Consider the following 22,432-nt stretch of genomic DNA (forward strand, 5'->3'; position numbering starts at 1 on the left):
AAAAAAAAAAAAGTGTATTGCGCTTGAGATACCACTGCTACGGGAACTACTCAATGAACAGTTCTCAAATTCTTCACTACCATCATTGCAGTGCCACCTCGATCATCACTCCATAAGGACCACAAAAGAACCAGATTATGTGCATGCAGATAAGAGTGCTTGCCAGCCGTAGCATTGTCTGTTTAGCTGTTTTGCCAACGTGATGCAAGCCTTACTGCTTGTCTGCAAGAGTGCATTTCGCCTCTGCACTCCTTCAATGGATAGTGAGCAACCGCCTGGCCAATGCTGCCATGATATTATTGAATAATCAGAGTTGTAAACCCGTGGATGGAGGAGACAACATTTTTATGGAGCACTCATACGGAACTGATCAGTGACAATGATGTGCATAACTGACAAACCTCTCAATTTCCGACCAATACGGGCCCAGCGCAGTTTAAATACTGTAGCCTGTAGCAAAAGTTCGATTATTTTCTGAAAGTGGCCATGGGGGAAAAAAAAAAACCCCTGCTATTGAACACTGTGTACCAGCACAGACATATATATGTATGGCAGTATGAACCACTAGACTATTTCGCAGTTAATATTTTGCTATGCTGTCTACTCCTTCATTATGCATGGACTTACTTATTATGAACAAATGGAAATGCAAAAAACCTTCCCAAAAGGAGCTTTCCTTTAGAATACAGAGCTTTTACAAGCTACAAATGACTAAAAATGAAACCAGATGTTTTTACACCGGCAAACCGCAATGACACCAAGAGTTACTTTTAACGCAGATCTCTAAGGCTAGGTAGGCTACACAACCATTCACCTCCCGATGGGGACCACAGGGTCTTTTTTTTGGCCTTGATGCCAAGTGTGAACCGAGTGCCGAGAAAAAGAATTGCTCCATTAGTTAATCCAATTTCCTTGGAAATAAGTGAGTAAAAGAAACAAATATCATCATAGTTTCAAAAAGTCAAACAGTTCATTTTTACGAAGAATAAAAACTGCACGGAGTTGCCCTCAGTGTCCCATTAAAGCATTTGATCAAGTTCACTGATTAAGATGAGACTGAATGCAGGGGTCTACGGTCAGACCAATACGTGGGCTGCTTACCTCTAGGATGTAAGCGACAACAAAGTGACCCAGGGCAATGACGATGCACAGTGCTCGGAACCGCATATCTACGTTACTCATGTCGAACTGCAAAGGCAAGAAAGAAAAGTTTCTGATTATGCGAACTGAGGAACATGGAGGTCACTGTACGTCATTGTGCGGATTAACTGACAGAAGTAAAATAAATATGCATTATTATGGTTGAGAGCTATGAAATGTTGAGATGCTGTAAGTAAAGACGAACATTTATTTCTTTTTCCCCTCTATATACTAGTACCTACAAAATCATCTAAAGTGCATATGCATGTTACCCTAATTATGCTGTGTGGAGTGGCGATATGCATGAGGTTAGGTGAAACGAGTCTTTGCATTTCTACCTCTTTCTACTCCACGCCATGCGCGCCGCCGCGCCATGCAGCATAATCAGCTTAACAGTATACTAACAGAAATCAAATTTAAAGCAGGCTTCTTCGATGGATTCGTTTCAATTCTTCAAACTCTTAAATGTAGTGAAATAACGGCGGCCCCGACATCAACACTCAAACGTGCACAGCATTGTAAAGCATGAGATACTGAAGCTTGCTCAAGCACAAATACAAACATGAACGAATATGTCCCACAAGCACCATTTCCTCTGTTCCCATTACAATAATCTCGCAGTTCGTTCTGATGTCAGTTGCACTGCTCCTATATAGACCAAAAAAACCCGCTAAACTTCTGAACACTAAAAGAAACCTTTCTAGGGATATTAGGACAAGAAAGGAGGCAAGAACAGCACTGAGAACGGGGTGAGGTCTGCATTTGCATGCACAGGGCTGAGCAGCGTCACTTACTTCGAAAGCATGGATGAGGAATTCTGCGGGTTGCAGCACCAGGTACATTGTGAAAGCTGTCATCACCGCCAATGATGATATGAACATGTCTGAGCAAGACAGCAAGGAGAAAGAGAAGAAAAAAGAACAAGAAAGAGTATTCAATGTACGTGCCTTTATATTCACACCAAATTAGTTACGATGGTTGATGATGCAGCATGTATATATAGACCATTTCTCGACCCTTGGAGAAGCCAGCATGACTGGGCTGTTAAGGGGGGAAGTCGTAAACTCTTTCCTGTGCTATGAGAGCAGCCCAGCACCCAATATGGCAGTGCCTTTCACCGTTTTGTAAAATCGTGTATAGGGCCCTTCATTTTCGTGTAAATAGAGTAAAACCGGGCTTTACTTGATTTCGTTAACAAATTTTATTAAGGTAGTTAAACCTGACTGCTACCTGAAAGAGCACCTTCTAGAGAATGCACTTTATTCAGTGCACAGAGGTGAAGGAAACGCAAAAATCACCGGCTTATTCCAGAGAGCTTTTTGTTGAATGATGACCCTAAGCATCTTTTGGCAATAAAGTGAATTAAATAATTGAAATACATGAGAGAAAAAAAAGCCTATTCAGTAAACAGCCTTCAGGTCAACATGCCATTTAGCTGTCTTGAAAATAATTAGTAAAAGAAGAGTTATTTTAAGCTCACACACAAAAAAGGCACTTTTATATCATCCTTTCCTGGAAAAGAAATGCTCACAAAAAAATTTCAGAAAAGCCCGATTTATAAATGTGTCTGCTGAAAAACTTGATTTGCACCCAAATTTGAGCTAGAAAATGCATCACCCAATTTTTACCACAAATTATATATAAAAAGAAAAGAACGAACTTGGAAATGAAGGGTCCTATGTACGTTTCATGTTGCACTGGTTTAGTAAAATACACACCAGCTGTACAGCAGAGGCAATTCAACTGCAACAAAAAGTAGATGCATGCAGTACAGAGCAAGGGCAACATCAGCAAACACGGCTGCATCTTAACCGAGATGCAGCATAGCAGGCTTTAGTTAAGATTTACAATACCTACTTCACAAAAAATGAAGGGATTGCACTTAGCTTGTCTCCTTAATATTTTGAATTTTAAATTGTTAATTTTTTCTTTTTCTTAACTATTTTTCTTCATTGTAAAAAATGTTTCCTCTTTCATTATCTCGCACAACCTTGCAAACGGCTCTGCCTTTTGGCTATTGGTTACTCAATGTTTAGAACTTTAACCAATACAGCCAATTTTGGCTTGTTATGTGGCTACTGCTGGATTGGCTACGGATCTGTGACGTGTTCCTGCGGACATCACTTACATCCCAAGAAATGCTTTCACCTTAAAATAGTCATTACAACACCAAACGATCTCAAAATGATTAGAATATTCCACTGCGCTTCTTGAACGCCGATGTACCATGTTGGACAGGAAAGGTTTAGAGACAACCTATACAGGCATATTGGAGACTTATGCGTTGCTAGCTACACAAGGGGATGGATGAAACAACGCACGACAAGCGCAAAACACTTGTGTTGTATGCTGTGTTTCATCCGTCCCTTTTCGTAGCTAGTAGCGCATAAGTCTCCAAATATCATCAATCAACTGGTCCCTGTGTTAGCATTGTTATATAGGCATGCTGACAGGCTCTCACACCAGTGTTGCAATATTAAGTTTGTGTTAAGACCAGATGTGCAAGTACGATTCATTGCTAAGATCTCCAGGTTTACACACCCACTGCTGGAGTATGGTTGCATGCACATGTTGGCTAAACAGATTTGTGAATTTGTTCAAAGTTCTGAGTGACAGGCAGCGGTTGCTGCTTGACCGCACACTCACTGCGAATACAATTAGTGACTTTTATGTTTGGAAATTGAAACAGAAATTGCACCACTGAGGGATTGGTCAACGCCTTGAAATTACCCAAATTTAAAAATGTCTTTCTTTGGGCACACACAGAATGCTGCACTCACAGTTGGAGAAGATTGTCTTGCGGTACGGGTGTCCCCTGGAGAACACCACTGCCAGAGTGATGTACTGGAAGACAGACACAGCAAACACTACGTAGTTGTCGTGGCACTTCAACTCTTCTTCTTCCCCACTCCCGTCAAACTGTACATGTGGACGGTACCTGTGAGAACAAAACAGAGCCGACATGTTCTACTGCCTCTAACATTGGCATGTTACTGACACAATAAAAAGCAAATACAATGAGCTATTCACTCCACAAAAATTTTGCACTACAGCCACTTGTCAAGAACTTTGTGACAGTGTTAGCTACTCTTATGTTAGTGTTAGCTACTGAAACAGCTTACTCAAAGAAGCCTGCTGCTATCGTGCCTTCTAGCCTTATTGGTTGATTTGAACTTGCCAGAATTACAAATAAAATTTCTTTTTTTCAGGATCGAACAGCGTACAAATTTTTGTTCCCCTTAGAGCTGAAACGACCACAAGCCACCCACAGTATTATTAAAAAGTGAATAAATATCAGCAAACTGTTTATTCTTATTCAGATATGGGGCCAGAAGAACCAGGGTGCATAGCAAAAAAGCCTCGCATTTGAAAGCACATGGTGAGATGTCACTTCACTGTGGTGCAAACAAACCCACAAAGCAAGTTTAGCGGACAATACTAATCAGGGAAACAAAAATATGAAGCACCTACCAGTGCTGCTTCCAAAGTGCCATGATGCCAAACGTCTGCGCGAGAATGACTAGTGTGATCTGACTAAGGATGGATGTCAGTGGCGTCACCCCCATCAAGCTTGACGGGGGCGGCCGCTTGTCCAGCGTAGGACTTGGTTCCGTGCGGCCAACTGCAAAGAACACACATCGTCCCTTTAGATGCAGCCAGTATGTCTCTATTCCATCAAACTGATGTCAATTAAATCATACCACTTCACTACAAGTGAGAAACAAAATGCCTATTTTAGTAGTATATCTCTTTAAGTCCTGAATTCTCCATCCTCGTACAATGGAAAAGTGTGCATGCTACACAGGGCATTCGGTAATTACGCCTTCGTAATTCGGTAATTACGCCTTCGTAATATAATGCCTAAATATGATGCCTACAGGCCAATTCTTGGGAAGTGTGAAATTTGCGTCAGTTCCGCTCATAAAACACCTCACAGTTCAATCAGTATGTGTTGTAATGAAGTTGCCAAAGTATATATAAGAAAAAAGAGATCACAGTAGAATTACGCTGTTACCCCGCTGTAACACTGCGAAAAATGAAAAATGTAAACTGACACTGATGTCCCGACTATCCAACAGTGCAATAAAAACAACACAAGAGGTCGTAGCATTAATCGATGAAGTGATTGATGAATGTTTCAAGCATCTTCGTTTTAAAATCAAAGGCAGTTTTTGCATGTCAGCAGAAGGGCGAAAATAGAAAGCACGTAAAGACTGAGGGAACCATATACAAAGGCACCACAAAGTTGAGACTTGTTCACTCACATAGGGCGGCGAAGAGGGTGATGAGGAAGAGGTCAATGTACAAGAACTCGAGGTCGGTGAGGTTGGAGTAGAGGGAGTAGAGTATGAGCACCGAGACAAACTGTGTCATGCTGTAGCACGCCATGTACTTGAGGATACCAAAGGAGGTCACCAGCGCAGCACGTCCCTCTCTGAAAGAGCCCAGCCACAAAAATTAGAGGGTCTCTCAGATGTCGCTTATGAGGAGAATGGCAAAAGCCTGCCCTTCCTCTCCTATCACTTGCCTCTCATTGTTTGTCTCTTATCGGAGTTTGTTGCAGTGCTACATATAATTGTACTTAGTTTACAGGAAAGGAAAGGCGCAGTATCTCTCACACTTTCTCCAGAAAGTTGATACCATCACTCCTGTTGCATGGCGTTCCTTAGCGCGTGTTCAAGTGTGGGATTGCAAATGGCAGGAACGCTAGATAAGAACACATCTCGCGGAATCTTGCTGAATATGACAGATCTCGTGCAAAAGATTTCATTCCATGAGTCTTTTGCCTTAAAAATACAATTCTGGGTGAGGACACAATGTTCGCACTTCGCAGCTTTTTGTCTTTCACCCCGCTACGGCATCTACAGCATACATGCCCTACACCCTGAAATATGATCATGAACATGTTCATCTCCCTTTTTGCGCATTACAATATAAAAGGCAGGAGTGGCACAAATTCAAGATACTTTTGCACTACTGGTAACCAGAAACACATTGTGCGTTGAGAGGGAATGAGCATGGCAAATAAAAAGTGATAGCAAACAAGTGAATATTTTTCGTGACCCTGGCTTCCTCAAACAATATGCACATGATCACCGATTATGGACCGATATACAACACAATCTGGCGAAAACAACATAAACTGCTGACTGCACAAATTCAGGCTTGAAAAAGATTGAAAATCTGTTCAAATCGGAAGTTCAAACTAATGCGAGCCTTTTGTATACATTTGACGGTGATAGGAGTTTGAACAAACTGGCAGCTCACACTGAGCAAGCTTGGATTAAAAAGACTGTGCTACTACTGGTTTAATCAGTCTTCCTCAAAACTGTAGTAGTCCTGAATCTCAGATTGTTACAACAAGCACAGTCAACATCACTGAGAAATAAACTGAATGAGCAGATCAATTCCATGAAAAATGACAAAGAGCTTATAGACTGTGAATGGTTACTGCGCAGTTTGTGTCACCTACCACTGCAAGCTTTCGTTTTGCCCCAGCAAAAAAAAAAAAAAAAAAAAAAAAAAAAAAAAAAAAAAAAAAAAAAAAAAAAAAAATTGCAAACCTCTCTTTAACTGGAAAGAGAAGCCTCTGTGCAACTGAAGCCCCTCATGTTTACTTTGAAATAAAGAAAATTAAACCACTGATATAGCTTCAGCAAATAAAGTAAGGCCAGACATACAAGGTATGGAGAGACAGAAAAGAAAGATGAACACAGCCTATACAGGTAGACGGGCCAGTTGGTGACTCAGTTTAGAATACTTTGGGCAACTGCGACAAACGAACAGTGGCAAGGACGGGAAAGAAAAAAAAAATGAAAAAACAAGCTGAACATATACATTTCCCCCATCTGTTTCTTCTTGCTGCATTCTCGTTTGTTTGTGCGGTTGTGCAATGAACACACAGCACCGAGTTTTCCTTCACGGTCTGCCCACATCTTGGTTTACAGCAAGAACGTTATATGTGTATATAATATTATATTTATAGAAAAAGTAAGTATAATTTATGTGTACTCACTTGATGAGTGTTGGCACGCAGGAGATGTCAGCCACTTTTGACGTGAACGGAGATGCCACAGAGGCCTCTGTGTCCGACAGAGAGATGCCAGCATGCGCAGCCTTCAGGGCCTACACACGCAAAAAACACGAACATAAAAAACGAGTAAAGTAACGAGCGTGATACGGCACCTGAAATTCGGTGAAGGACGTCATGTACCACAACTTCTTCAGCAAGTCTGCCAACGGTAAATGCCAACAACAAATGACTTACAACTTGAGGTTGGACTTAGTTGTATTTTATTTTTAACAGCAGATTTTTTTTATTTATTTCAAAACACAAGTTTCGTTTTTTTCCTTCTTCAGTGAATATTATTTGTGGCAAATGATTTACCGGCTTTCTTCAGTGATTTATTTTGGCAATTCCGTGCAGTGAAAACTTGCTCAGAGTCGATCTCGACATCTTGTCAACGTGACAATTAACAAGTAGACGGTGGTAGTACTACATAGAGCTGTGCTTATGGAAGAGTTCGCTACTGTTATTTCAAAAAGTAAAGCAATTGAAAGGCACAGCTGGCAGGCAAAAATGCAAATGGAAGTTCAATTCTAAGAACTCATTTGGCATACCATCACTGGGTTTTACTGCAGAGTTGGGCGAGATGGCAGGGCATCACGTGGTCTGTGTATTGATGATAGCAATGGAACTATACCGCCCAATAAGTGCGGTAGCCAGAGCATGAAACCTTTTTGTGGTACCCATGCATTGCTCCATGGCAGTGTTATATGTGTAGTTGGTACCCCTACTTGATAGAATAACTGCTCTAAGCGAGTAATGCTAGTGAATGAACAGTGCATAGCTAGCAGGCGGTGAGGATATAGGGCTTTCCAGTTCACAGAGCTGTGTAGCTTCTGGAGTGATACCGCAAATCACACAACTACACCGCTTATGCATCAATGTTATTGTTGTGCCATAGCCGCGGCTTCGTTACTTAGTTATTTAATGTTGAGTGCAACACGTACTCAAGAGCTATACACTTTGTACGCCAGGATTTTTTGGTTAAAACTGAATCCTGAAAGTTTAGTTCAGTGAACTTTAAGCTGTCTTTCTTTCTCTTTGTTCCATTATTTTAAATCAAGAAGTCATACCCCTACTCACAGCCCACTGTAATATGATGCATGCAAAAAGTTTGCTTCCGTTGACACACAAGTGCTGCGAACAACAGACAGGAATACTGTAGTAGAGTTTTGCATAATATACCACATATGAAACTGCATACTGTGGATGCAGAATAAAACCATACGCAGCATCCACTTATGGCAGATTATCGTTGAAACATGGTTCTGTTTTATAGAAATATTGACCGCAATGCAGTCATCGGCACCGTGGCAACAAGATATAGCTGCAAACTTCATTACCAGACGCATAATGAGATGCCACGACAGCACCCAGCCAAAAATGCAAGTAGCATGGCTCAAAGGGCCGCAGGGAATGCACTGTGGAGTGCCGCTGCTCATTAGGACATTGTAGGCTACTTGATAAAAAATAACAAAAATGCACCTTGTTTACAAATTTATAACTGCGATCTGTAATTATTATACTTTCCAATAATATGTTGTCCCTACAATCAGAAAGTGTAAAATAAGACACTAAACTATGTCATCAGTATTGCTTAAGTGCACTGAATACTTTAAATGTCAGTAAAATCACCAAAGCTGCATTGAGAAGGGTTTCAGATGGCAATGTTGAACTGGAAGTTTGGAAAGTAAGAATGGCATTTGCGAGGTAGGCCTGGAAGAGACATGCCACAACAATATGCTGCAACGTTGGTGTAGCAACTGCATCAAACGACTAAAGTTGATCAAAATAGCACTAACAGTACAAAGATACTCATTTCAAGATTTTCTATCTTTCTTTCTGTTTGTTCAACATGTGAACTGATGCATCGACACTGCATAGCTTTTTGAAATGACTGCTCGTACGGACTGTGCATCATGTAACTTCTTGTTCAGCGACGAAAGTGTCAATCTAATGAGCAAGAAGAACAAGTGGTTGATGCAAGACATTGTGTTATGTTCAAACTTTCAATGCAGTATCGCAAAAAAAAAAAAAAAAAAAGCCAACGTAAAAAAATAAAGCATTCATTTCTTAATAAAAGACACCCAACCTAAACATACTGTAAGAACAGCATGAAACTCCCGCCTCTTTGTTAAATATATTCAAGAAAGAGACTTACCCCACAATCATTGGCACCATCTCCACACATTCCTACATAGTACCTGAAATAGGCACAAGGACAAAGTGATGTACGCTGGTATGGCCTGTTCTGGGCGAAGATGCCACTAAAGAAAATATGACTGATCTCGAAATATATGCGCTCGATGCAAACTGGTCAGGTAATGCCATTAACCACGTATTTAAATACTAACAATTCTCTCAAGTAAGATTTGAAACGAGTGACTTTCCAGACATATACTATCACCAACATTCTTAACAAATTACTCAATAATCCAAGCGCTGCGCTTTTTCTCAAGGGTGTTTGAATATTCAAGAATTTCCAAGTATTTAGGAGCAACCAAATACTGTCAGCTTTTACAAACATGACCGCAGCAATACCAGAATATATCCGGGCATATTATCTGAAGACAGAGTTTAAAGTATTAGCTAAAGAACAGCAGGAAGCTAAGTGTCCCCTTTTGCTTTCTCCTCAGTTGGATATTCTGGTGGCCTACTTTGTTCATAAATGCTTTAAATATAAGAAGTGTACAATGAAGACAGATTGAAGCAAGGCACAAACAGAAACTCACAACAGTGTAAGACTGAACTGATTTCATAAGAACATAAGATTCATACGCGATTCATAAAGCATACAAGGAAAAAAATTAAGCTCAGATTTATAAATCGCAGTGTATTTATGAGATAATGCCGGCTGGAAGTTCTATGCTGTTGCGAGTGTGTGCTTCGCTTTGTCCTGTCTTCATCGCGCAAGCTCTTCTATTTGAGGCAATGTTTCTCAGCCTTTTCCAAAACAGTTTGTTCTCAGGCACATAGGTGCCAATTTTATGCACAGGTATTCACAAAGATAAAGAAACATTTCAGAAAGATCTGTGTAGCTACGCACCCCATCTCCTGGAGCAGTTCCACCAGCTGCTGCTTTTGGTCGGGCGCCATGCGCGCAAACACCACACCACACACGGCAACCTGCACGCGTGCAAATCACATGTTGAGAGCTCAATGGTGATCGTAAACACGAAACCAGGAATTAAAGAAGAGAATCTCAGGCATGTAACAAAACAACAAATAGTTATGAGTGTTTGTGTGCAACTGCAGTTATCCAGTGTCCTATTATTCCAATTTTAAACGCACAGCAATTACCGGGGAAAATGCACACTTGTAACGCAAATACACAAGAATTGGAATTTTTCAGCGTGCATGGTAGGAAACATTAACGACAGGTGAGCCATTGTCCATTATTGCCATTTAAAAAAGTGCCTCACCCTCGTTAACATTTTCCAGGCGAAAATCGTAACTGGTCTGAATGGTTTAAGGAACAATTCCCAGTTGATAATTCCCAGTTGGATCCAACTGGAATTCAACTGGGATCTAACTGCCATCAACTGGGAATTGTTCCTCACACCATTTAGACCAGTTACGATTTTTGCCTGGGTTCATAGCTCACACTGAGCCTTGCAAGACGACCTGTACTCTTCAATATGAGGAGAATTGTAAACTTATAAGTAATAGGTACCACCAATTACTGCGTGCACGCACTGAACCGGAAGCTGACCAGCATTGGATGTGAGAATAAGAAGTGTGTTATTACCCGACGCAGGACATCCGGATAGTGTTCTCGTAGGACTGCGAATGTCTTGCCTGTGACAGCGACGAGTGGATGGCCCAGGTTGACAGATATGGATGTTAAGCCCTGAGAGACACCATGCGAAAAGAAAAAAAAAGAAGTTGGTTGGTTGGTTGGTTGGTTGGTTGGTTTGTGGGGTTTAACGAAGTGTGACGACTACGATTCACACAACGTGGTCTGCATCAACAATGTGCTTATGGCATGTTTACAGAGTGCGATGACTGAGCCCGTGGCGACAAAGTTGTTATGATGTCACGCCACGGCGCAGAACCGCCGGTTACGTGCCAACAGCTTTGCCTGTGCGTGCCGACTGCATTTCCCTCTTCTCCTGCTCAACTCCTTACACTTTCCTCTGTACTGTTCAGTCACCATTCTCCTACTCTTCCCTTCTCTTCTTTCTGGCTGCCGCGCTTCATGTTTTATCCCTCCCCACTTTTCTCAATCTCCTCTCCATATTCCATGACAAAGGCCTCAAACTGTCGCTTTTTCTGGGGCAGCATCTTTTATTGCTAATTCAATAAAAAAAAAAAGGAAGAGAGATGTGGAGCATCTCAATTTCTTCCAAGCTGGTCGACTGGGTACCAACAATACAGACGAAGAAAAAAAATGCAGGTCCATGGCATAAAAACAGCTCGTATTGCAGACATGCTATCATCAGTGGCACACTTAATTTCTCTCAAGCTGACAGCCTATAAGTCAGCTTGGTGGTTGTGTGGTTGTGCGGGTGTGTGGTTGTCCACATAATCCAGTATTTCTGGACCACTATTGATGCTTAGTGTGCAAATCTTTAGCCCAAAAAGTGTTGATTTCTCAAGAGCTCCTTGCAACATAACCACGAAACAAATAAGCTAACAAACTTGTACATGGAACCCACAACCTGACAGTTTTATAATTTGCTAATCAAAAGTGTCATCTGAGGCTCAATATTTACTGCACCTTCCAATCCTTAACTAGCACACAACGAGGCTGCATGTTAATGCCACCAACTAGCCTGAACTTGCAATATGAGGTTCATTTTTATGTATATGGTGTTTTTCCTAAGAAATGTATAGTCATTTCTACAATAACTGCCGGAATGAGAATTATGCCAGATTCTCTTCATTGGACAACTCAGTAAACTGTGCCTTTAATATTCCATTCAGTGCATAACCGGGAAGGAAAAAGTCTATTACATAACATACCAACAACATTCTTAGTAAGCGTCACTGCACAGAAACCGCCTCCTGAAAATTTCGATCGACCTTTCCAGCACAAATCTCCAAGCCCCCTTGCCTGAGTGCACCATGTATCCCACTGTCTCTGGTCTAAATAAATAAAAACAACAAAATGCATGCTTACGTTGGGGAGGTGGTTGCCAGACCCATAGTGAGGCTTGCTGGGGGGTGGCGCCTCTGAGGACTGCCAGCTGAGGACAGGCACCATGTCAGAAGAGTCTGTGCTTGACGACAGGATTTGCACCTCTTGGCCTCGCTCAATCATATCACAGTCCCGCGCCACGCTCACTGCCGTCAGCATGTTGTCGCCTGGTAGAGAAGCACAAGCGAGAAGGCGCATTAGCACAGAATGACAGGGCTTTCCATTAATTCTTCTCTCCCGAGTATATACTGCTTTACACATCTACTGTGTTATAGACAAAAAAATTAAAAAATGGGGGCACATCTAAAGGACAACTTCAGCATTCTTTAGATCTCCTCAGATTTAATAGGAACTCTCATGGTATGTTCTTCCGTTTGCTGGTCATTTGCGTTAAATTTTTCAGTTGTTCAATGTTTAGTTGAAATCCAAATTAGCTTTAAAATGTCCCATTTCGTGGCCTCAATCGGAGATTTCTGGAGTGAGTGACGTCACTGGATGCACAATCTGTCATAATAACTATGCGAAAGACCTAATGCTTGTCATACCCGCACGTGGCCGACCAAGCCCACGGTGTCGCACCCTGTGCCGCGCTCTGCCGTCACTTCCACCAATCGGAATTTTTAGCTTACAATGACAATGCCGAAGCCAGCTTTTCTGCGACATAGGGCCTTTATTCTCTCCATAATAAATAAAATCGAAGATTCAATGTTGACCACCCACTACAAAGTCTAGCCACAATGTCTGTCAGCTTGCACGCATTGTTAGCCCACTAATTCAGCAGTCCTGCTGTTGCATTTGATTGGGCAATGTTGGTTGGCTTCCTTGTACCATTTGCCACCCAAAGGGGTAAAACTGTGGTCATGTGACAGTGGACACTTGATGCTTACAGCCACATTTACACAAGGCCAGGTACTTCCATACTTTGAGCTAGCACTATACAACTACAGGACAACCCTGTTATAGCAACCACCTATAGTGAAATAACGGTTATAACCGAAGAGATTCCAATTTCCCACTCTGATTCTTGCATTTTCAATACAATTTGTGTATGGTTTTAACAAAGTAAGTAAAAGTGTCTCGGCGGATTTCACTGCATAGCTTGGCTCGCTGCCCCAGTTGATCCTTTGATTTCTCAGGCTATGTCGAGTTTCACGAGCTGACGAACTCAGCAGCGGCAAATGCTCTAGGGATGTTCCTCGGGGAGTTCAGAGCGCAAAACATCTTCGCATTTGGACGTGGAGGCTGCGATCCTGAAGTCGGCACTCGAGAAACGTGTTCAGGCAACACTGGACCACTTCTTCCAGCAACGAAGAATCAGTTTGCCCATAGCCGACCACTGATCTTTCGCACTCGTTAGGGACCAAGAAAACATCCTAAAAATTAATTTTATAAAGGAAATCACTTTATATAAACTCAATTCCGGTTGACACACAGTGAAAGAAGCAGTTTTGTTCTCATTCTGATGTTTACACAGACAGTGGGCAGCACAGTGGGCGTTTGACATGAAGATTGGTGTTGACATGTGGTGAGCAAACGCTCACCACATGTCAAGCACAGGCTTAGACAAAGTACAGACGTGAAAGCGAACCTGCCATGGCGAATTCACCTGAATCGTCGCATTTTGAAGAGAGGGCCATAGTTCTATGGAGCGTGTGGCGGTGCTGCAAATAATCAAGCATGCCCTAAATATCAAGGATCAGATTATCATCTTTTTCCGAGTCCAGATATAGCGAAGTCATTTTCTATTCCTGTCAACTTCGTTATGACCGAGCCAGACTGTACAAGGCACAGGCTTGAATGAAGAGGAATGAAACCTTGGGTACTGTATTGAATTAGACCATTAAATTACTCCCTTGAGTACTTCAATACAGTAAGCGTTCAAAAGACTAGAATAAATGTTCTAATTAACCGAAATTTCGAGTCTATTGCATGCTGAGAATGCTTCATTACCGAATCACCAAAGTGAAGCATTGAGGTGAAGCACCCAGTGCGGTGAAACTGTGCCTGAGGAGCACACAGTTTTGGCGTACTGGAAGCAGCATGTGGATGCACACGAAGGATATACGCATAGGTGTGGGAACAGCGCAATGCCATCTCAAAATAAAAACAGCGATGCACCACGCAGTGCACGAAACGGCATGGCTAGCTGAAGCGCATGACCGATCGCAGCTGCAGGGATGGCTTGAAGTTAAGAAACGCAAAACAGAAACTATGCCACTGAGCTATATGCCGGAAATGCAGGACTTCCCATAGTCGTTGTGGCTGCACACACAAAGGGAATTAGCACTGCTGCTTCATGCTATTCAAGTTTGGGGGCGCCTATTTCGGTAACTGCTGGCTAGACGGGTCGTACCTTGACATGATATCCCATCAGAATTAACCGGAGCGAGCATGTCCATGTCTGAATTAATGAGCGTACGATGCCATAAGCTTACATAGGCGTCAGCTGGGACTGCGCTCCTAGTGAGAGTTATCTGAATTTCCAAATTAACTGCGACTGAATTAGAGATGTTACTGTATTTTTAACTTGAATAACTGTATTTTCGAGATTCTAGGCAACCCCTACTAACTTTGAACCAATTTTCGAAAAAAATAGCTTGCATGCAAATATAAGCACCCCTCTTTCATGAGGAAAAGCATGCAGACAGGCTGCCAGCGCTCTTGCTCAACAGAATCCCGAGGTGCAGCAGTGACCGCGGCGCGATCTCCGGCTTCTTGTGTTGCTGCATTCCGACACTGCACGGAACCTGGCGGCTCAGAATGCCAAAAGCCGGCAGAAAGCGATCCCCATAGCTGTCAGCGCGTTTTCGTGTGGACCTGGCATCGGCGGCTATTTGGCGGAGCTCATTAGATTTCGCACGCATCACACGCATGCGTTGCTTTGCTTGGCATCAGTCATTTTACAGCTGTAACAGAAGTCGGAATGAGTTTGAAGAAGGCTGTCACGGCTTGAAGTTCAAGTGAACTGTAGCTGCGTTTGCCGAAGATATTTTGCAACTTTGCTTGCTAAATAAAATAAAATGTTATTTCTTACACCTGTCTCACCAAGATGTCATAAAAACAGGAGGAGCAGGGTTAGGTTTTTCAAATCTAAAGCAGCCCCCTCACTTTCAAAATCGTAGTGAAAAAAGGGGGTGCTCAGAATCCAGTAAATACGGTATGTGCAGTTATCGCTTTAACAAAATGACCACACCACGGTTCTTAAGTGGCACCATGGCACTACATAGCGTGCTTTTCCAGGCGAAAATCGTAACTGTTCTAAGTGGTTTAAGGAACAATTCCCAGTTGATACCAGTTAGATCCCAGTTGAATCCCAGTTGGATCCAACTGGTATCATCTGGGAATTGTTCCTTAAACCATTTAGACCAGTTACGATTTTTGCCTGGGTTGCGTTACAATAGCCAGCACATGTGGTACCCACCAGTGACCATGATGGTACGGATGTTGGCAGCTCGAAGCGTGCGGATAATGGAGGTGGTCTGTGGCTTGAGTCGGTTCTCCATGACCAGGAGGCCAACGAAAGTGAGGTTGTTTTCAAGGTCCTCCCGAGGAAGCCGATGCACCTTGGCAAAGCTGGATGTCAGGGGGCGATGTGCCAAAGCCAACACTCGGTGGCCCAGTTGGGTGTACGAAGTCAGTGTCTCCACAAACTCCGGTGGCACTGTAAGTACAGACAGTGGGTGCAATTTAACTCTTTTCGTTACCAAGCCTATTCATATGATCAATGCTTTAATTTGACTGAAGATGAAGCGCACGTCTTCCCGTGCGCTTCATCTTCAGTCAAATTACAATGCACCATCTAGCCCAACTTCAAGTTTTGTTAAACTAACTTTCAATGCTTTAAATTGCAGGTTTTGACATTTTGGAATCGTTTCTCGTGCACCTAGCACCACCCAGTGGTTAGTCTAGGCCCTGCATCTGTAGAACTAGTTTAAATTTTCCCACTCTGGTGACGTTCTGATTTTCGATGGACCTTTTTGAGAACTAATGTGCATGTGTTGTTGCGAAAGAGTGCATGGTGGCCGCGCTTGTAAAATAAAGAAAGAAAAAAAAAAACAAAAAAATACTGCCACTCGTGGTAATGCAGCATTAACGTTATTTTAGGCTTCGTCGTCTGACTGTGTTGAGTGGTGATAATTACCCGAAAATGGCGCCAGCTGATCACAGTGAGCTTCGACTCTGAGTATGGGTGGTTTAATTCCACAAAAACACATTCCTGCACCCACATACCCGGCCTTTACAGCCAGTTTGCAGCAGTTTTGGTTTGGTGCCTCAAGAAAAACCAGGAACTGCTTCACTGCATAGCACGAGAAATGAGGCTGCTTCCACCTGTAGTTTTTTTATGTGGCTGAAGAACAGCAGTGCATAGATAGTTTTTTTTTACACAGTGTTCCTGGGTCATTGATCTTCAAAATGTATATTCTAAATTTTCATGGTTAATAATGCGTTTGTAGATATCACGCCTTTCTATCTTATCTTTATCAACTCGCCCTAAAAATGACAATTTTCCTATGTTTTGTGGGTTCCCTAATGAATTTTTTTTTTTTTTGTAACTTACGTTTTTGGAAAGAGCATTCCATTATGTGCAATTCTGTATGCTGCAACGCATACAGAATACAAATAATGCATACAGCATTATTTGTACTAGCAAAAAAATATCTTCCGAGGCCAAGGAAAAATGGCCATTTTCTCACGGTAATGAAAGAGTAAGAGAACCACTCTAGGAGCATCTCTGGCCCACAGCATAGACAACATTTCATGCCCTGAAGGCACCTTCCCAAATGCTCCCAAAATGCTCTCATTAATAAGGATCCCCACTTAGCGCGGAGATCCTTAGATCCCAAATTCTCTGTTCACATGCAGCTAGGCATGGTGACGTTGTGCACCTGGCTGCATTGCCCGCACTATTATATATACCTCCCTTCAATCCACTGCCCTCATGAGTTGAGAGTGCTTACCCTTACTTCCAAGGGGACCCCTTTCTTTTCTTTACCAGGAATAAAATGCGATGCACTTTAGTGACCACATAGAGCTTCTCCTTGCTCTGCAGCCAGAGACTGCAATGATTGCATGGCTTGAATTTACCGAGGATTACTATCAGTGAACCTTCGCAGCTGGTCCCATGCCTGAACTTAATGTAGTATAGTATACATTAAACCAGTTTTAATCACCTGAAGCCTCCTGTGTGCCATGCCAGCGAGCCTCTGAACCCACTGTAGTTTTATTCGTACACCGTGCGTGGCCAAGTTATGCACATCCTTAGGCCTAAGCAGCAGCTGTGTGCAGGTATCGCATAGCCCAAACCCTCACAATTATTAGTACACTCCAATCGAACCCTGATTAAAGGTCTTTGAATGCATCTCCACAGTACATAGTCAGCCGGATTCTATGAGGTTAAGTATATCTCAAGTATATTGCAAGCATCCAATAATTTAGTGCAATACTGCAGCATTCAACTCGTAATAAAACTAGTCAGTTTAATATAACTAGCCCTTTAAATACAAAAATGATAGCTTGCACGTTTAGCATACATGAAAGTGGTGTTAAGTTATAGGAAGCCATACATAAGCCCACATGCCACCACACACTTGAAGGTATCAAGAGCAATAACATTTCCCACTAAGCTGTTGTAAGGCCACCATTCCTGAACATGCCCTTTCATTTGCAGTGCTTATATGTCACCACACCAACATTTGGCTCACATTATATGATGGAGGTAGGAGGAAGCATTTCATCTAAAATGATTATGAAAAACCAGAGACTAATTGATATGCCATTCGATCGAATCAAGCAGAGCTGTTTGAATAGCATTCAGATTTCACGCGTCTACCCTTCAGTCCAATCTGGGGGAACCAACCTGAATCAGCTTTGCAGAGAGAGGCGATGGTCTCGGGGGCGCCCTTGCAGAACACATCAAAGTGGGTGGAGCCCAGCACACGCGTGACCACACTCATGCGCTGCAGGGCTGAAGAGAACGGCAATTCGCGAACAATGCCGACCTCCAGGGATGAAGGCACCTGAAAGGAAAACACTGCCACTCAGTCATGCTGCTGACAGCAGCTACAAGTTTAAAATGTTTGAAACAGACAGCCAACTGCAATGTAGTACAACAAAAGAAAGCTCACTCGCACTTTACATTTTTTAAATAAGTACAGTTGAAGCTCCTTCTAAAGGACATGCACTGGACAGCAATTTTTGTCTCTTTTATGTGAATTACTAAAGATTTGGCAGAACTGCGCAAGTTTCATGACGATAAAACACTAATTGATGTGACAGGAAATGTCCACAATTGCAATGAGTGACTGCAGTAGACAGTACATGCTGTGTTTCTGCGTCGACGGCGCTTCTACGAACAATCGAGCAAGTGAATGCAGCTGCCTGCTGCTTTCAACTTGGGAACACGGCATCAAAGCAGTCCATGCTCAAAAGCAGCAAAAAATATAGCAGGATCCACTTTCCAGACGAAAGCCTGCTAGTAACGAAAAATTGCAAACTTTTTACACTTTCATCGTAATCAGATTTAACTACATCAAAGACACTAAAATGTGTTTGTGCCAAAGTATATAAACCTAAGGACTCTCTTTCATGAGCTTAACTACTGTTAAGTGTGAACATAGCTAGCCAGATTCAGACACAGTAAAGGCTGCCTGCTAAAAATGAGGTTGTATAAGCCGTTGTAACCATAGTTTGGCTACAGTTCAGTCTGGCGTGCATTTAAGCACAGCCACAATAAGTGGGTGCATTTACATTTTTAACTGTGTTCAAGGCTTTTCTGTAACAAGGGTAAAAGCTTGTCACTTGACACTAAAAACTGCCTGCTCAGTCAAGGCAGCGTGCAATCATACACTATGAAAATACACACAAAAAGGAAAGCTGAAGAGGTTTTAGAATTTGACGAGCTTGAAGGGGACGAAAGTGAAACTTGAAGGTAAACAATGTGAAGTCTCTTTGTGCTAGAATTTGAACTGCCATTGTAATCATGGAATAAAATGACGAAGGCGCTCAGCCTTCTCGCGGTGCACATCACTGGCCCGGATCCCCAACGACGACATCATGTATAGCGTCACTATGTTTCAAGCGAAGAAACAATAGCTTGAAAGCAGGAAACCAATGGCGCCGAATATAGAGCACGTAGACTTGCTTGGCATCATCAGTCGATGCGCAGCAGCATGAGAGCAAAGCCAGCAAAAATGTAAAGATTTGGCAAGAATGATATCATCATGTGTTTCTCTGCATCTCTCCAGTGCATTGAGAAAAAGCAGACACATTTAATCTAATTATGTTATCATTTTAAACGCTGGCGGGAAACTACTTTGCATGTTTCTCCTACAGACTTCGTACATTCGAATCGCTGAATCTCGTCCAAATGTAAAAAAACATGCCAGCTTCCCTTTAAAATTGTATGGCAATTTTCAGCCACACTTATGTCACTACAAATGCAGTAAGTCGCAGCATGTTTTTGGGGCAAGTAAGTCCTGCCAGTCATCTGTTGGTGTAGAAAAATACCCACAGAAAAAAGAGATGATTCCGTATATGCAGTGTGCTAAAAAAATTCGAGGACACTTTGGTGACTAAAGTGATGAAAGGAAAAAGCCCGAGTGCTGCATTCTGCTACACGACTGTTGCGCATGTAGCGATGAATGCTGCTACGAGTTAAGCGAGTGACTACTCTCACATTCTGCGAGTGCATTTATTCAGTGAGTTCTGCTTGGCAGCGAGTAGATCACGCTCCTTGTATCTTCGCAGTTTTACGTTTACTGTTGTCTGGTTGATTTTACCGGGTGTGTGAAATTATTGAGTAATTAGTTAATTACACAAATGTCACTAAGTAGAGGTTATTAATTAAGTAGTCATTAATTAGTGATTGATCATTGATTGGCATATGGCCATATAAGGCATGCATTCGCACATAATGTGGTGGTGCTCTGTGATTGGTCGATACCTCCATGACGTCATCCCACATCGACCAATTAGAACCGCTGCAAAAGCGTGACCCTTTAGCTGACAACAATGATGAGGCAATAAACGCTTTCGCCTTAAAAACCAAATCGAACCTCAGTCAAATCTCCGGCGGCATTCAAAGAAGGCACAGATGGTGTCTTGAGGCTGTTGGCAGGTCCAGGACGCACAACTGTAGGTGCGATGATATCATACTTTGAGTTGTCATCGATGTCTGGCTCCTCCAAAACCTGCATTTGAAGGCAGGAAGCAGTACAATCAGGTCCCCAATGCACTAAGGCCAAATAATCTGCCAAACAGCACTGTTCCATGTTGCCAAGGCTTACAGTTGCTGCAAAAGTTTGCCGTAACCGAAATGCACGCAAAACAATTTGTCTTAAGCGTATTTATTTGCTTTGTTTTTATATTGAGCCCTATGGGAAAGCAATCAAGGGTACACACTGTTCTTTTCCGACAATTAGTCTTAACGAGAGATTATTGTACTTGCTTCAACAAATTTGGATCACTCTTTAAACAATAGTCATTCTGAAAAAAGAAAAAAAGAAGAATAAAACTGGACTATTTTTGTTAGAAGACATATGTAACATCTTTCTTTTAACTCGCAACCTACTTTAAAGGTGTGGTTCAAAATAGAACAAATTCAAACAATACGCAAAACAAAGACAAAGGACACGGGATAGAAATACATACACCACAAGCACTTTCAACGGAAAGAAACCCAAAACGGCTACGGCGAACAAGTCTTGAGCGGATTAACAGGCGCATGCACAAATATGAGAGAGAATTTGTTAGTCCGGTCTGCACTATGCTACATCTGCACTACATTATAATATTCTACAAGTATAACCACATAAAAACAGTTATTATAGTGCTCGATGCAATGTGCGCCATCTTAAATTCACACATTTCGAAGATTATAGAGTTTGCAGTAGCTATTGTGAATAGCTGTGCTAAACAGCAGCTGTTATAAAAAGCATTAAAAGTGCCATAAGTACTCATCGTTCCGCTCACTAAAAGCCTGGCAGAGTAATGAGTGATTAAGTACCCAGTTGGTGGCTTCAAACATCTTCAGATCCAGTGGGTCACCGGACAGCTGCTGGTCAATGACTGTGATGGAGTGGCAGGTGGCCATGCCTTGGAGCAGCAAGGAGTCCAGGGGAAGCTTGCTTGGCTCAGGTAGCTGTTCCTGGAATCTGTACAGCAAAGGAAATTTACTACACTGCCCACAAATCCATAGATGACAATACGCTGAGGGGAGAGGAGGCCATTACAACAAAAGGGGACAAAAAATACCGGTGGTTTTTCATGCGAAAAAAAAAAAAATCGCAAAAAAGAATTGTAAGAATAAAGATCAGTAGCTGTATTACAAATGCACCTCTCAGGGTCTAGAGATTACAGGAGAACCTGCCAGAACTCCAAAAACATTCATTTTCGCTTAACTACATTCTGCAGTATATGTGCATCACTAGAGCAGCAATGAGAAGTTACTTCCAGTAGTAGTGATAACACGTCAGAGTAAGTGATTCCAATCCAAAAATTGTTCTGGGAAAAAAAATGGCACTTAACGTGCCATTTTTTCCCAGAACAATTTTTGGATAACAGTTTTGCACCTTAGTTCTCATTTTGTTGAGATGACCTCTCAGTAAAGAAACGCAACTGAAAGGAATTAAGTAATGAACATGCCATATACCTGTTTGAGAAGGAAAAATATTGCTGGTTTGGTTTTGGCTTATGAGGTTAACATCCCAAAGCGACTCAGGCTATGAGAGATGATGTAGTGGAGGGCTCTGGAAATTGTGAACAGCACGGTTCTTTAACGTTCACTGATATCGCACAGCACTCGGGTGCCTTGCTTTTCGCCCCCATCAAAAAGCAGCAGCCGTTGCCGGAATTCTATCCTGCATCCTTGGACAAAAAAGTCGAGAACCCTAACCACTGCACCATAGAGGCGGGGCTCGTTACATGCAGGAGTGATAATCGGTTATGCAGAAGTATGAGCATGCACAAAGGGCCAGACAACGCCCAAGCAATCACCAGCATCACATGTAGCACAAAATGTCCCTGTGGCACTTTCCTAATGCAGTGGCAGCAGAACAGGCCAGTTATAATTATAAGAATATTGCAAG

General features: G+C 42.3%; 1 protein-coding gene across 2 annotated transcripts in view; it reads right to left on the minus strand.

Moving 5' to 3' along the window:
- Positions 1-22,432, minus strand: part of anne (polyamine-transporting ATPase anne boleyn) — a 112,826-nt gene that overhangs the window by 5,273 nt on the left and 85,121 nt on the right. For both annotated transcript variants that reach the window (XM_084598268.1, XM_084598267.1), the window contains exons 14-27: positions 21,352-21,499; positions 20,402-20,536; positions 18,205-18,364; positions 15,769-16,008; positions 12,330-12,514; positions 10,956-11,057; positions 10,254-10,333; positions 9,369-9,411; positions 7,157-7,266; positions 5,406-5,575; positions 4,612-4,762; positions 3,921-4,078; positions 1,935-2,023; positions 1,102-1,188 (exon numbers count right to left, since the gene is read on the minus strand). In XM_084598268.1, coding sequence (XP_084454394.1) covers positions 1,102-1,188; positions 1,935-2,023; positions 3,921-4,078; positions 4,612-4,762; positions 5,406-5,575; positions 7,157-7,266; positions 9,369-9,411; positions 10,254-10,333; positions 10,956-11,057; positions 12,330-12,514; positions 15,769-16,008; positions 18,205-18,364; positions 20,402-20,536; positions 21,352-21,499 — 1,858 coding nt within the window. The remainder of the gene's footprint in view (positions 1-1,101; positions 1,189-1,934; positions 2,024-3,920; positions 4,079-4,611; positions 4,763-5,405; positions 5,576-7,156; positions 7,267-9,368; positions 9,412-10,253; positions 10,334-10,955; positions 11,058-12,329; positions 12,515-15,768; positions 16,009-18,204; positions 18,365-20,401; positions 20,537-21,351; positions 21,500-22,432) is intronic.

The sequence above is a fragment of the Amblyomma maculatum genome, chromosome 3, assembly GCF_055883805.1.
Source record: "Amblyomma maculatum isolate TAMU_Amacu chromosome 3, ASM5588380v1, whole genome shotgun sequence".
Taxonomy (NCBI): domain Eukaryota; kingdom Metazoa; phylum Arthropoda; class Arachnida; order Ixodida; family Ixodidae; genus Amblyomma; species Amblyomma maculatum.